Source organism: Cibotium barometz, chromosome 29, assembly GCF_041138505.1.
Source record: "Cibotium barometz isolate CiBa-2024 chromosome 29, ASM4113850v1, whole genome shotgun sequence".
Taxonomy (NCBI): Eukaryota; Viridiplantae; Streptophyta; class Polypodiopsida; order Cyatheales; family Cibotiaceae; genus Cibotium; species Cibotium barometz.
In genome coordinates this window covers 30,994,455-31,008,023 of record NC_141074.1, presented here as the reverse complement: position 1 = coordinate 31,008,023, position 13,569 = coordinate 30,994,455, and the positions used below count along the sequence as shown (strand labels likewise).

The 13,569-nt window shown below is 41.1% G+C and overlaps 1 protein-coding gene across 1 annotated transcript; it reads right to left on the bottom strand.

Annotated features, from left to right (window-relative positions):
- Positions 1-11,618: 11,618 nt before the first annotated feature.
- On the bottom strand, positions 11,619-13,051 carry LOC147622048 (major pollen allergen Bet v 1-K-like). The gene is made up of 2 exons (XM_086823127.1): positions 12,677-13,051; positions 11,619-11,970 (listed from the first exon to the last, which is right to left on the bottom strand). The coding sequence occupies exons 1-2, from the start codon at positions 12,861-12,863 to the stop codon at positions 11,690-11,692; spliced, it is 468 nt and encodes a 155-aa protein (XP_086679253.1). The 5' UTR covers positions 12,864-13,051; the 3' UTR covers positions 11,619-11,689.
- Between the last annotated feature and the right edge of the window lie 518 nt (positions 13,052-13,569).

Sequence of the window (13,569 nt, the reverse complement as noted above, 5' to 3'; positions counted from 1 at the left end):
TCTCTTGTCAGGATATCTGTGGGCGGCGAGACCTCGAGTGTGGATCCCTGCCCCGCGCGAGCGACTGACGCTGCTTTCGTACTAACCCAGCGCCTTCAGAGGGGGCATCGCGGAGGGGGTGGGGGTCTCACAGGTAGGATAAGGCATAGAAAGGGTAAGGTTATAGATATATATGTGTGTGTGTGTGTACATTTATAATAACTAGCAGGTGTGCTTAGATGTTCCTCGTGACTTCCACCTTTATGTGTCTGCCTTTGCCTCTATTAGCAAACAAGGATGGATTCCCCCTTGTTGGTACACCCTAAATACTAATTACCAAGTCTAGTCAAGAGTGATCATCTTATGGACATACCAAGTCTAGTCAAGAGTGATCATCTTATGGACATACTCAATCAACAAATCTCCCCTCCAAATGATGTCCCTTGAGACCTATTTAGATTTACCATATATGATGGGTTTACCAACTAAGATTTAGGATTTTTTTTTAATACAATAAGAAATGGGATGAGTAATGTGAAGAAATTTTTAGTGATCAATCATCTTGGACTATGTTGAAAGCTTCAAGTAATGTAGAGGTTGACCCTTCTTCTTCTTCAATAAGGTTTTGTTTTGCCTTGTTTTGGTAGTAACACTCTTTTTTTCGATAAGATTACTTATGCTACTACAGGTGCACTTCATCTTACCTTTTGATTTAAATGGTCTCCTCTTATCTTGTTTGGTGTAGTAAGCTCCTTTAATGTTGGATGGATGATCTAATTTCTTTGTGTGCTTCTTCTCTTCTTCTTCAAGAAGAGAGGCTTCGATGTCGACTAAGGTTAGCTTGGGTGGATGTCAAAGGGTAGTGATCAAGGTAATATAGTTTGCATTAGGTAAGCTTTTGAGAAGTCCTATATAGCAATACCTTCTTTTATAGGTTTTTTTATTCGTGCTAATTGAGACATCTTCATTGTGTTGAGATGAGTGGATATGGTCTCCCCCCTCTTCATCTCAAGCTCAAAAATTTAAATGAGAATATTAATCTTTGAAGTTTTATCTTGTGCTCCAAATAATGTATCTAATGTGTCCCAAGGTTCTAGGGAAGTGTTTTTTCCTTCTAAGTGATGAATGTAATCATTACTCAAGTGTAAAGAAATAATAGATAGTGCCCGTTCATCTTTAGAAACACAATTAGCTTCCCCCTCTGTTGTGCTAGGTTTCTTCTCATTTCCATCATTTTCCATATTCCATAAACTTTTTTCATTAAAAAGAATTTGATCTTTACTTCCTAGGTGTGGAAGACTTGTTCTCCCTAAAAAATAAAAGTGTCTTTAAATTAGATGCAATGATGGAAAATGAGCATGGTATTACCACTAAAGACTCGATAGGGTAGTGTCCAATGCATAAATGATTAACGCAAAGAGTAATCCCAAATAGTTTCATTAATGATATAGCTGATAGTAGTAGCTGACTCTGATAGTTGATTCTGATAGCTAAGACTCCAACAATTGATTCTGACCTGTCGACCAAAGTAGAAGTGGCAACAACAATAGCACATCATTAGAGCCTTCAAATGAATTAGTCAGCAAAGATGGTGGCAAGGAAGAAGCACGGCATTTCTCTATAGGTGTGGTAATAAGCAGCTGATGAAGTTGTTAGAGCAACAGCAAATACATGCAACACCACATCTGGTGGCTATCAGCAGCAAAATAGGTCATTGGCTAATTCTACATTTGGATTGTAACTACTTAACGGAGCTAAATTTTCTTACGGGGCGGAGCCAAGTAGTACTCATTGGATTGTAACTGCTCAGGTCTGCATGAATCCACGATAGCCTGAAGCTACTTGACATCGATTGAAGTTGATGTTGATGTACTTGATCTCAGATGCTGATTGAAGCTGATGCTAATGCGCTTGATCTCAGAGACTAGGTGACAGACTCTACGCAATAGAAATAGACATGTGTTGTAGAAGAGGTGATAAAACTATTATTTATTGAAGTGAAAAATTGACAACATAAGGCTCTGATACCACTGATAACCTAGGGAGTAGTTAGAAGATGACAATGAGACGATATGCAAACAACCAGGATGGCTTGAATAAGAGCTCCATTGAGATTAAACAAATTAAGAATGAGTAAAACAAAATGGTAGATGAGCTCATTAACAATATATCTACTCATTGATATGAGAGACATTTTATAGGCTAAATATAAAAATGCTTAGAGACTACAACCTGTAATTAGGTACCTGTGATTGTTGCCCCCGTGATTCTCTCCACCTCCCCTACATCAATGCAGTATTTTCCTATAGTCATGCAACGGTGAATTCTTTGATGCTTTATTATTACTCTTTGGTTTACTCATGGTAACCTCTAAAGCTTAGTCCTAGAGGTATTCCACATCGTAAATGCTAATTCCCAAGTCTAGTAAAGAGTGATAATCTTTTGGACATACCCAATATGAATTAATAACGTATTCCATTCCTTGTATTTCCCATATAATTACACTTAATAATGTACTCAAGGGATGACGAAACCAAATGAAAGAGCCAGCATCTACCCAATGTGTGATCAAGCTAGCCTAGATAAGGTTAGATAATAAGTAAGCACCCAACTAGTTATTAGGTATGGATGCCCAAACTTATAACGCGCTTGTATATAAGTGAATTTTGTTAATGAGAAAGGGAATGTTTTTTTAATGTTGATAGAGAGTGTGCTCTTTCTCCTTATGCTCTAGCTATCTACCATATCCTCCTGCCCTCTTGATAGTGCTTGTGTGAGAGTGAGTGTGTGCGAGAGTCTTTCCTCTTGACATCTTCATCTTGCCATGTCTTGCTAGTGAGGGAGTGAGAGTGAGCAAGCTTAACTCCTCCACATTGTACTCAACTATCCCTCAATTCCTTATCCTGTGATCCACACATATCTCAATAATTGCCCCTTTTGTTTACATCCCGTTTTTCCAAGAAACCATTATAAGCTTGTTACAAAACAAGAAGGTTCAAATCTCAATAGTTTGTTATATAATGGGTTAGTCTGTCGGGTGAAAATCTGAAAGGTGTTTTGGGTCTGTGTACATATGGGATGCATGGTGTGTGAATAAACTTTGCCCTAAATGCCCTGGCAAATGTATAGAGCGGGTGGTTTTGCAGTGAGCTAGTATATGCGTGTTGTTTTTTGGGAGCAAATGCCAGAGATTTGGAAGTTTTATTGCAATAGTATGGTGTGCGGGTGGTTGCCAAATGCAGGGCACCGACTCATTCAGAAGAGAGGCCGCCTTTGGAGCACGGGGGAATGATCGTATTTTGGTAAGTTGATGCTGCTGACTATGAGCTGTGGGCAGATATTGCATCTGTTTTGGAAGGAAAGTATGGGCGCTGCACGTTAACTTGAAGCTTAAGGAAGCAAAGAGCCCTTTTGGGTGTGTGGCCATCTTTGAGGCTTTGAGGCTTTTAAAAATAAAAAATATACACTAATTAAGTGGCCACCTTATAAGGGTCCACGTGGGAGATTTTGTTGGCTGCCAGCGAGACTGTCTGGAAGGCTGGCAAAGACGTAGAAGATGGCCACTTCGTGAAAGAGAGAGACACTTGCTGGAACGCTGCAGAGCTAGGTGAAAAGGTGAAAAGAGAGGCCGCCTCTCTGGTGAAGAGGGCTGCAAGGTACTGTGCAGCTGCTGCTGACGCGTGGGCGAAGTGAGCCGCCTTGTACGTGAAGAGGGCCAACGGCACTTGTGCAGACAGCTGCTTGGTGGATGAAGGGGCCGCTTGGTAGAAGAGAATCGCCTTGCTGGTGATAGCTGCAGAGCGTGCTGGTGAAGAGCGTGGCCGTCTCGTGGAAGAGAAGCCACTCTGGGGTGAGCGTCCAGGTGCAAGTTAGTAGCCGCAGGCGCTAAGGGTGAGCGTCTAGGTGCGAAGGGCGGGTATTGTTGGCAGCCAGAGACAGTGTGAAGGGAAGTGGCGGCCTTGTGAAGATAAGGGTCACGCTAGAGTGATCAAGAAGAGACAGAGAAGGGAGCTGCAGTGTGAAGAGTGAGAGGAGCTGACGAGCTGCAGAGGCTCTGTGGTTGGCGAAGCTGCTGGTCGACACACAGAGAGTGAGAGCTACTGAGTTGAAGGTTAGCTCGTGGGGCGCCTTCTGAAGAGAGAAGTGGCTGGTTTTGTGTGGGCGACGACTGCAGGCAGAGAGTGGATGCTGACCAGAGAGAGAGCCTTGGTTTTTTGTGTGTTAGCTGCAGTAGAGGTGCTGATGTGTGGGTGGGGCTCGCCTATGACACTTGGTGGGTAGCAGCTGGACAGAGAGGGTTGCTGGTGGGGCGCCCTCTGGAGATTGCAGAGATTGGGAGACAGAGGCTTGGTTGTCAGACGCAAGGGTGAATTCCCTTGGCAGTAAATCCTAGCCATAATCCTGGTTTTTGGTGTAATTGCTGAGTTTGTTACAGTGTGGTTGATGCTGTGTGTGTTTATAGTGGATGATCATCTGTTATCGTGGTTTCTGAGCTGTATTTCTGGTGTGGGTGGGTGGTGAATTGTGCAAAGTGTTCCAGCGAGTGGTGGCTGGTGGTGCCCCCGTTCGTGTGTCTTATCCAAGTTTGGGAGGTGAAGGGCTATAGAGGCATGGTTCTTTTTTCTTTTTTTCACCTCACATTCTTCTGGTGCCCCCACTGAGGATAGCTCAGGGATTTCTGTTACGAGGGTGTATGCCCCAGAGTAAGAGATTGAAGGAAGGTGTTTCTGGTTTTTCTTGGGATTTGAAGTGAAGCTTGGGGATCAAAATGATGTTGTATCCAGAGTTTTTTGGTGTGCCTAATGAAGATGTAGCTGATTTTCTGGAAAGGATGGAGGTTGCATGCATAAGCAACCACATCAATGAGGCAGCACAGGTATTGCGGCTGCTGAATATATGTTTGAAAGGGGATGCAAGGATTTGGTACAGAGCTTATGAGGAGTCGTTAAAGCATGCTAAGCCACGCATTTCTATGACCGAGGATGGATTGAAGACTGCTCTTTTGAACAGGTTCAGGATCCAGATAAAGTTTGGCATGAAGTGCAGGGGTTGATACAGGGTGAATTGGAGCCAATTGATGATTATGTGAAGAAATTCTCTTTGCTGTGGGAGACTTTGTGCAGGGCTTTGGGAGATGATCAGGTACCCCCGGACATGATGAAGAAGGATCGTTTTATTACAGGATTGAAGGGAGGCATTCGTTGGAAGGTGGAGACTTTAAAGAAGCCCAAATCTTATGAGGATGCTGTAGAGATAGCCAAATCTAAGGATTGGAAATTGCAACGGATGAACCAGTTTGCTGGGGATGGTTCCAGTGGTAGTGAGGCCTGAAATGAGAAGGGTAGAAGCGGTACCGATGAGAACCATGCTGGAAAGAGTGCAACCGACAGAAGCTCAGGTGAATAATGTTATACCACAGGGGACAAAGGTAGCACCTACAGCTGTTATAGCTTCTGATGAAGGGCTTAAACAAGACATGAGGCAAATGGTGGATTGTATAAAGAATCTGAGTTTGAAGATTATGGGGAACACAGGTGGTGGACGTGGCCGAGACAGAGGATATAATCAGGAAGGGGTTGAAGGTCAGACAAGCTATAAGTGGCCGTGGTTTTGGCAGGGGTAGACGGTTTATTCCTACATGCTGGAATTTTGGTGAACTTGGACATCTAAGTACAGATTGTGAGAAGCCTCAGCGAATGGGAAGTGATATGTATCCCTTACCCTCTGAGATTCCCAATAGGGCCAATGATTATGGAATTGAAATTAAAGGTGAAGCAGGGACCAGTGGGTTGACGAATGAGGAGAAAGGTAAAACTAAGGTGATAGATGTGGTCACCCTTGAGAAGACGAAGGAAACAGAAGCTGATGTGATGCCTTTGGGGAAACGGATGCCGCAGGAAAGGGAAAGGAGGGATGCTCCAAGGCCTAGCAAGAAGAAAGGTAAAGTGAAGGAAGGAGGAGATGTAAAGGTCAAGCAGAAGAGAAAGTCTCGTAGGAAGTTTCAGGTGACTGATTTTCCGCTGGGGGTTGGGCAGGATAGCTACAATTTATAGGAGGACATGGCTGGAAGGAAAGCTAATATTACTTTTGGGCATTGATAGAGTTAGCTCCCAAATTGAAGCGTCAGTGGAAAAGACTTGTGAACCCGAGAGAGAAGGAGCCTGCCAGAGGGATATTAACTGTTTTATCTGTTCAGGAGTTGCCTAATATATGTCCTGTGGTGAATGTATGGTACAAAGGGAAGAATCATTGACTGTTTTATCTGTTCAGGAGTTGCCTGATATATGTCCTGTGGTGAATGTATGGTACAAAGGGAAGAATCTGGGAGAGGCATACATAGATGGTGGAGCACAAATTTGTGTAATCACATTAGCAGCTGTGGAGAGGCTTGGTCTTCATTTTACTGAAGCGTCTAGTTTCCGTATTCGACTGGCCAATCACCAGAAGGTCAAATGCTTAGGTATGATCAAGGAGTTAGAATTGCAGGCTTTTGATGTAAAGGTGCTTGTGGACTGTCATGTTATGCCTACAGGAATGGGTGCATTCCCCATCATTCTGGGAAGACCATGGCTGAGAGCAGTGAAGGCTATTCAGGATTGGAGGAAAGGAGTCATTACTCTGTATGACAGGAGAGGCGATAAAAAGCAGTTTAATATGGATAACCAGAAGCCTGTTTATGATGAAAGGGAAAGTGAAGCTGATTCGAGTGATGATACGACTAGTAGCACCACTACTAGTGAGGGAACAAAAGACACTTCATCCAGTGAGAAGGATGCAGACATGGATGCCCTAGTTATTGATGAGGAAGTGCTTGGTGATGAGGTTTCCTGACAAGAAGAGGCCATACAGGAAGAATGCGAGGAGGTACAAGTGAATCATGAGCAAAGGTATGCACGTGATATGAAAGAGTTTGCTTTTGAGTCTTTGGATGATGTACCTTTATGGGATGAGTGGGATATAGAAAGTCAGCAGGATGATGAACTTGAGTTGGAGCTGGATGATGAGATGTGCATTAATGTTAAGAAAGCCACGACTAGAATTGAGGCTATGAAGGAGGAGCAACACAAGAAGACTATGAATGATGTTGATGCTATGGATGAGACTATGAATGCTGTGATAGATGAATTTCTTATTGGCCTTGATAAAGATGAGCATACAGGAACTGAGGTGGATGCTTTGGCAATGGAGCCTTTTGAAAGGGAGTTTGTTTTGCTTGTAGTGGTTGGCTTTGATGGTGATGCTTCTTATGTTGATGAACAAGAAAATGTTATAGCACAGCAGGTTTTTTTTTATGAAGCTTTCATCAATTATTACCCTCAGCAGGAATTGCTTCACTGGTTCTCCGATATTGGTGTTGACCATATTAGTGATTTTGGAATTGAGATGAGGCAGGATGGTGTGTATGTCAGAAGCTTTGTTTCTAGAAGCTCTGATGTACCGTTGTGGGATGTGGGATGGCAAATATTGCCTGTGGAAGATGATAGTGTTTCTTTGATCACATGGAATAGAGATGTTTTGATTACATTGTATGATGCTCAAAGGATTGACGGAGGGAAACGTGGTCATATGCGTGCTGCTGATCATGAATGATTCAGCAGGCTAGGGGTTGGGCAAAGTATGTCAAGTGAAAATCTGAAAGGTGTTTTGGGTCTGTGTACACATGGGATGCATGGTGTGTGAATAAACTTTGCCCTGAATGCCCTGGCAAATGTATAGGGTGGGTGGTTTTGCAGTGAGCTGGTATATGCGTGTTGTTTTTTGGGAGCAAATGCTAGAGATTTGGAAGTTTTATTGCAATAGTATGGTGTGCGGGTGGTTGCCAAATGCAGGGCACCGACTCATTCGGAAGAGAGGCCACCTTTGGAGCATGGGGGAATGATCGTATTTTGGTAAGTTGATGCTGCTGACTATGAGCTATGGGCAGATATTGCATCTGTTTTGGAAGGAAAGTATGGGCGCTGCACGTTAACTTGAAGCTTAAGGAAGCAAAGAGCCCTTTTGGGTGTGTGGCCATCTTTGAGGCTTTGAGGCTTTTAAAAATAAAAAATATACACTAATTAAGTGGCCACCTTATAAGGGTCCACGTGGGAGATTTTGTTGGCTGCCGGCGAGGCCGTCTGGAAGGCTGGGGAAGACATAGAAGATGGCCGCTTCGTGAACGAGAGAGACGCTTGCTGGAACGCTGCAGAGCCAGGCGAAAAGGTGAAAAGAGAGGCCGCCTCTGGTGAAGAGGGCTGCAAGGTACTATGCAACTGCAGACGCGTGGGCGAAGTGAGCCACCTTGTACGTGAAGAGGGCCAACGGTACTTGTGCAGACAGCCGCTTGGTGGATGAAGGGGCCGCTTGGTAGAAGAGAATCGCCCTTGCTGGTGATAGCTGCAGAGCGTGGTGGTGAAGAGCGTGGTCATGTCGTGGAAGAGAAGCCGCTCTAGGGTGAGCATCCAGGTGTAAGTTAGTAGTCGTAGGCACTAAGGGTGAGCCTCTTGGTGTGAAGGGTGGGTATTGTTGGCAGCGAGAGACAGTGTGAAGGGAAGTGGCGGCCTTGTGAAGATAAGGGTCACGCTGGAGTGATCGAGAAGAGACAGAGAAGGGAGCTGCAGTGTGAAGAGTGAGAGGAGCTGACGAGCTGCAGAGGCTCTGTGGTTGGCGAAGCTGCTGGTCACGACACACAGAGAGTGAGAGCTGCTGAGTTGAAGGTTCGCTGGTGGGGTGCCTCTTCTGAAGAGAGAAGTGGCTCGTTTTGTGTGGGCGACGACTGCAGGCAAAGAGTGGATGCTGACCAGAGAGAGAGAGCCTTGGTTTTTTGTGTGTGTTGGCTACAGTAGAGGTGCTGATGTGTGGGCTGGAGACAGTGGGGCTCACCTACGAGACTTGGCAGGTAGCAGCTGGACAGAGAGTAGCCGGGCTATAGAGGAAGTGAAGAAGGGTTGCTGGTGGGGCGCCCTCTAGAGATTGCAGAGACTGGGAGACAGAGGCTTGGTTGTCAGACGCAAGGGTGAATTTCCTTGGCAGTAAATCCTGCCCAATGCGATAAGCCAACACTGGCACATTAAGCTACCCGTTTGCTTAATCTAGGGCAGTTAATCATGTCTGCTCATCACTGGTTAGTTCCTATGTCTAACATGATTTCAGACCGGAGTTCACTTAACGTGAACAGGCAAAATAAATAGAACTATGCATAGCAAAGAAAAGACAAGTTAGAGACCAACCCCTATAACATTCTTCAGTATTAGCTTGATAAATACAAAGCAGTACAATGGAAAAAGCTTAACTCCTCTACACTATACTCAACTATCCCTCAATTCCTTATCCTCTAATCCACACATATCCGAATAATTTTCCCTTTTGCTACCTACATCCATCCAGGTACTACCTGTTTTTCCAAGAAGCTATTACAAGTTTGTTAAAAACCAAGAAGGCTTAAACCACAATAGGTTTTTGCACAATACGTCGTTTGGGCCATCAACCTGGGCGGGGCTGCCAAATAGACTGGTTGGTCACCAACACAAATCCCCCTTTACCAACCCCATTGTGCATGCAATCGACATGATGTGTATAACCTATATACCCTATGAGAGCATCCTCATGTGTAACCCTACACCACACAAGAAATGGTAAGTCTTTATGTTGAGTGTAAGTGATGGATTTATCCCCTTAAACAATATCACAATAATGCAAGAGGATGAATACAAACTAAAAGGAGGAGAAATGACAACATGAGTCAATATGTGCCACATGTAAATTCTACGAAACTTTAGCACAATATCAAAATTAAAACATTTGGGTTGTTGATCCTATTCTCATTCAAAAGAAATCTACTATTAGGATGATGATGAATAAGCTATGTCATCTAAATAAATTAACTAATTAATATATGCGACAAGACCTCATTTCCCAAATAGAAAAAACAAAAAGTGATCTCATGATGGTTAGAGATAATAGAGAGTGTATCTTAAGATCTCTAAAAAATGACAAAAATAACATTTGTAACACTTACCACAAGTTATTTGGTAAAGTTAGGTTGTTTACTTTTAAAAAACACCCATATTGAATTGTTCTTGGAGATCTCAAAATACCATGAATGTGAGTTCATAATCAAGCAGAGCACATGCATTATTACTATTTACTTGTGGGAGTGTATGGCCAAGTTACAAGCAACGAAACAAGGGTTCATAAATAAAAATATATACATAATCATATTTTTTAAAATTTCTTATTTGAAATAATTTTTCAAACACCTTAGAAACTAGAGGATTGAAAAGCAAGAACACATGAAAAAGTAAAAGCTTCAATCATCATGACACACTCTAAATAACTTCAACATATGATAAATAATCCTTATTACATATTAAAAAAAACAAATGGTTACTAATTATCTACAACACAAAGCTGCATTTATAGTAGACTTTAACTCCCATGTTATCATTATCTTTTATTTGAAAATTTTTTGAAATTTTTGGCTTTAAAGGCATCAACCCTAAGTTGTTAACTATGCTACTGTCCTAAATATGTCCTCAAAGATGTCCCTAAATGCTACTTTGCTACTTGGAGTCACTACCATATGGTACAAGGTTGCAAAATTTGTTCTTGGGACACATGAACATATCCACTTTTCTAAAAATATTGGAGATTATAGATCATCTACAGCATGCTCGTTTATGATCACAAGTGTAACCATGCACCCCACATTAACTATTACAAGTACCTCTTGAGATTTGTTCCTAATTAAGTAGGAACTTTGGAGATTATAGATTATAGATAAACTATACTATGCTAGTTTATGATCACAAGTGTAAACATGTACCCCACATTAACTATTATGAGTACCTCTTAAGATTTGTTCCTAAGAAAGTACGAACTTTAAAGAAAATTTCCTTACTTACCTATTATTCTTAAAAGGGGGGTAAAAACAACATATTGCTTATATATATGTATGTACATACACACATACATACATATATATATACATACATACATACATATATATATATACATACATACATATATATACATACATATATATATATACATATATATACATACATACATATATATACATACATACATATATATACATACATACATACATATATATACATACATACATACATATATATACATACATACATACATATATATACATACATACATACATATATATACATACATACATACATATATATACATACATACATACATATATATACATACATACATACATATATATATATACATACATACATACATACATACATATATATATGATATTTGTATACATGTATAGGTAGATATATATATATATAGATATATATATATATATATATATATATATATATATATATATATATATATGTATGTATGTATGTATATGTATACGTACATATATATAGGTACATATATGTATACATGTATACGTACATATACATATATGTATACATGTATACGTATATATGTATACATATACGTATATATGTATACATATACGTATATATGTATATATATACATACACATGTATACGTATATATGTATATATATATATTTATATGTATATGTATATGTATATGTATATGTATATATATATATATATAAGCTATACCGTCGAAAAAAGATACAAAATCTCCTCATATAAGATCATGTAAATTGTGAATTTATGGTATGACTTTTATTTCTTATTATAAAAGATGGCATATTAAAGGATAGCATGAGGCCTCAAGCGCCCTTAGTAAAATAGGATTCAAGGTTTTGACCACAAATGTTGAGTTCTTGCTTGAGGATATCGTGGAAGTTGTGTTCGCCAATGTCCTCATAGTAGAGGGTCCACACCTTGATGCAAGACTTAGGATCAGGCCCAGGCAAGAGCTCAAATGAGTAGGCCAAGCTTGCAAAGTGCTTGCCAAGAGCCCCTCCCTCAAACATCTTCATCTTTGCATAGTAGTTGTCATGGTCCACGACTTCCCATTTGCCTTTCAAGTAATCGTAATGCTCGAAACCTGCAAAGTAAGTGCAAACAAAATTGTAAAACAAATGAGCGAATTCCTAAGTTATAGGACGTGTATGATGCAAGGACTATTCATAACCCACTCTTGAAAAAAGAAAAAAGAAAAAGCTTTAACAAATTAAATAAGAAGTTGATTTGTGGAAAAGCCCCTAATTGGTCCACTCTTATTCCATGGAAAGACACAACAAATTCAAGAGGATATGGGAATACAAAAACATGGCTAAAAATTATGAGTGTCTATAGTCAAAAGTTAAGCTCCTCCTTTGATAGATATTGCCTTATGTCTTGAAACATGAAGCTGTTCAATGCTTGGCCATAGTCACACACAAAAATAAAGTAAATGCAGGCTTGTGAGGTTAGGCCCGATTTGCATCACACATCGTAAAGCAGCTCCTAGACTCGTGCAAAGTTGCTACACACATGTCACAACGCCACCAGCCATGGCTTTGAATTTTCCAATTAGATGCCACAAAGAAGTCCCACTTGCACTTGCACTTGCCCTCTCCCTCTTGGAAGCGCCTTAATCCATGTCTATAAGGTCACCACTGGTTGGTGTTAGTGAAGTGTGCCCCATGACTTCGGCGTACATGGCGAGAACTAGGGCGCACCGCATTAACGTATAATTCCGAAGGTAGTAAGATAAGAAAGAACAATATACGAATTGCGATCAGAGAATGAAAGCTAGCATTATTGCGTACCATTGTTGTTGTATTTGAAGAGCACCACGCCGCCGGGCGCTAGAGGAGGGCCTTCCTGATATTCGACGGCGCTGTAAAGCTCAGGCATGATAGTGGGCAAGGCTACTTGGAAGTTCTTGATGTAAGTCTGCCACACGGAGGATGCAGGATGGCTCACGGGGACTTTTAGCTCGTGGGTCTTGGCCATGTCGTCTACCTAACAAGCTCGACAGCACTCTACAGCTTAGACCTACAATGGATTGCGCTCATTGGAACACTGCGTGGTAAGGCCAGCCTCGCCTCCTATAAATTATAATGTGCGTGCTTCCCAGCATGCTTCTCCTGGGAAGCACAATTATAATGTGCATGCTTCTCGTGGGAAGCACAGCCATTAATGAATAAAACAATCATTGTACGATTTACTATGAAAATAAAGTGCATAGCCATTGTGGCCTGACAGTGAGGATGGGCACTACCACTTTCCATTTCCCAAGCCGCTGTACACGTTGAGGGATGGGCACTGCGTATCATAATAAAGATTCCGTACATAGCCATGGCCATGTGCTCCTAAATAAAGGAGGTCAAGAAAGAAAAGCAAATAGAAGTGTTGATCAATCACATATTAGCTAATTATTCACATACATTTGATTTTATGCCACAAACTTTTGGTAGGAGATGAGTGCTTTATAATGTATAATTGATGGCAACTGCTCCTTAATAATGTTTGTTTGTTTATAATATGTTATAAATATATATATATATTCCCTTTTAAAAAAAGTACACAATCTTTTGTCTCTTGTGAGAGGATCTAATATGGATAAACATAACATTAAATGTGAATGAGTTTGGTAGAGCAAACATCACATCCAATATTTTTCTTACCAAAAATTATACCAAGGAAACATGATATTTTC

What these genes read in the sequence shown, in the direction of transcription:
- LOC147622048 (XM_086823127.1), bottom strand. Translation starts at nt 12,863, where the DNA reads ATGGCCAAGACCCACGAGCTAAAAGTCCCCGTGAGCCATCCTGCATCC. An exon ending in CTTCAAATACAACAACAATG is followed by an intron (nt 11,971 to 12,676) that starts GTACGCAATAAT and finishes CTTACTTTGCAG; the next exon opens with GTTTCGAGCATTACGATTAC.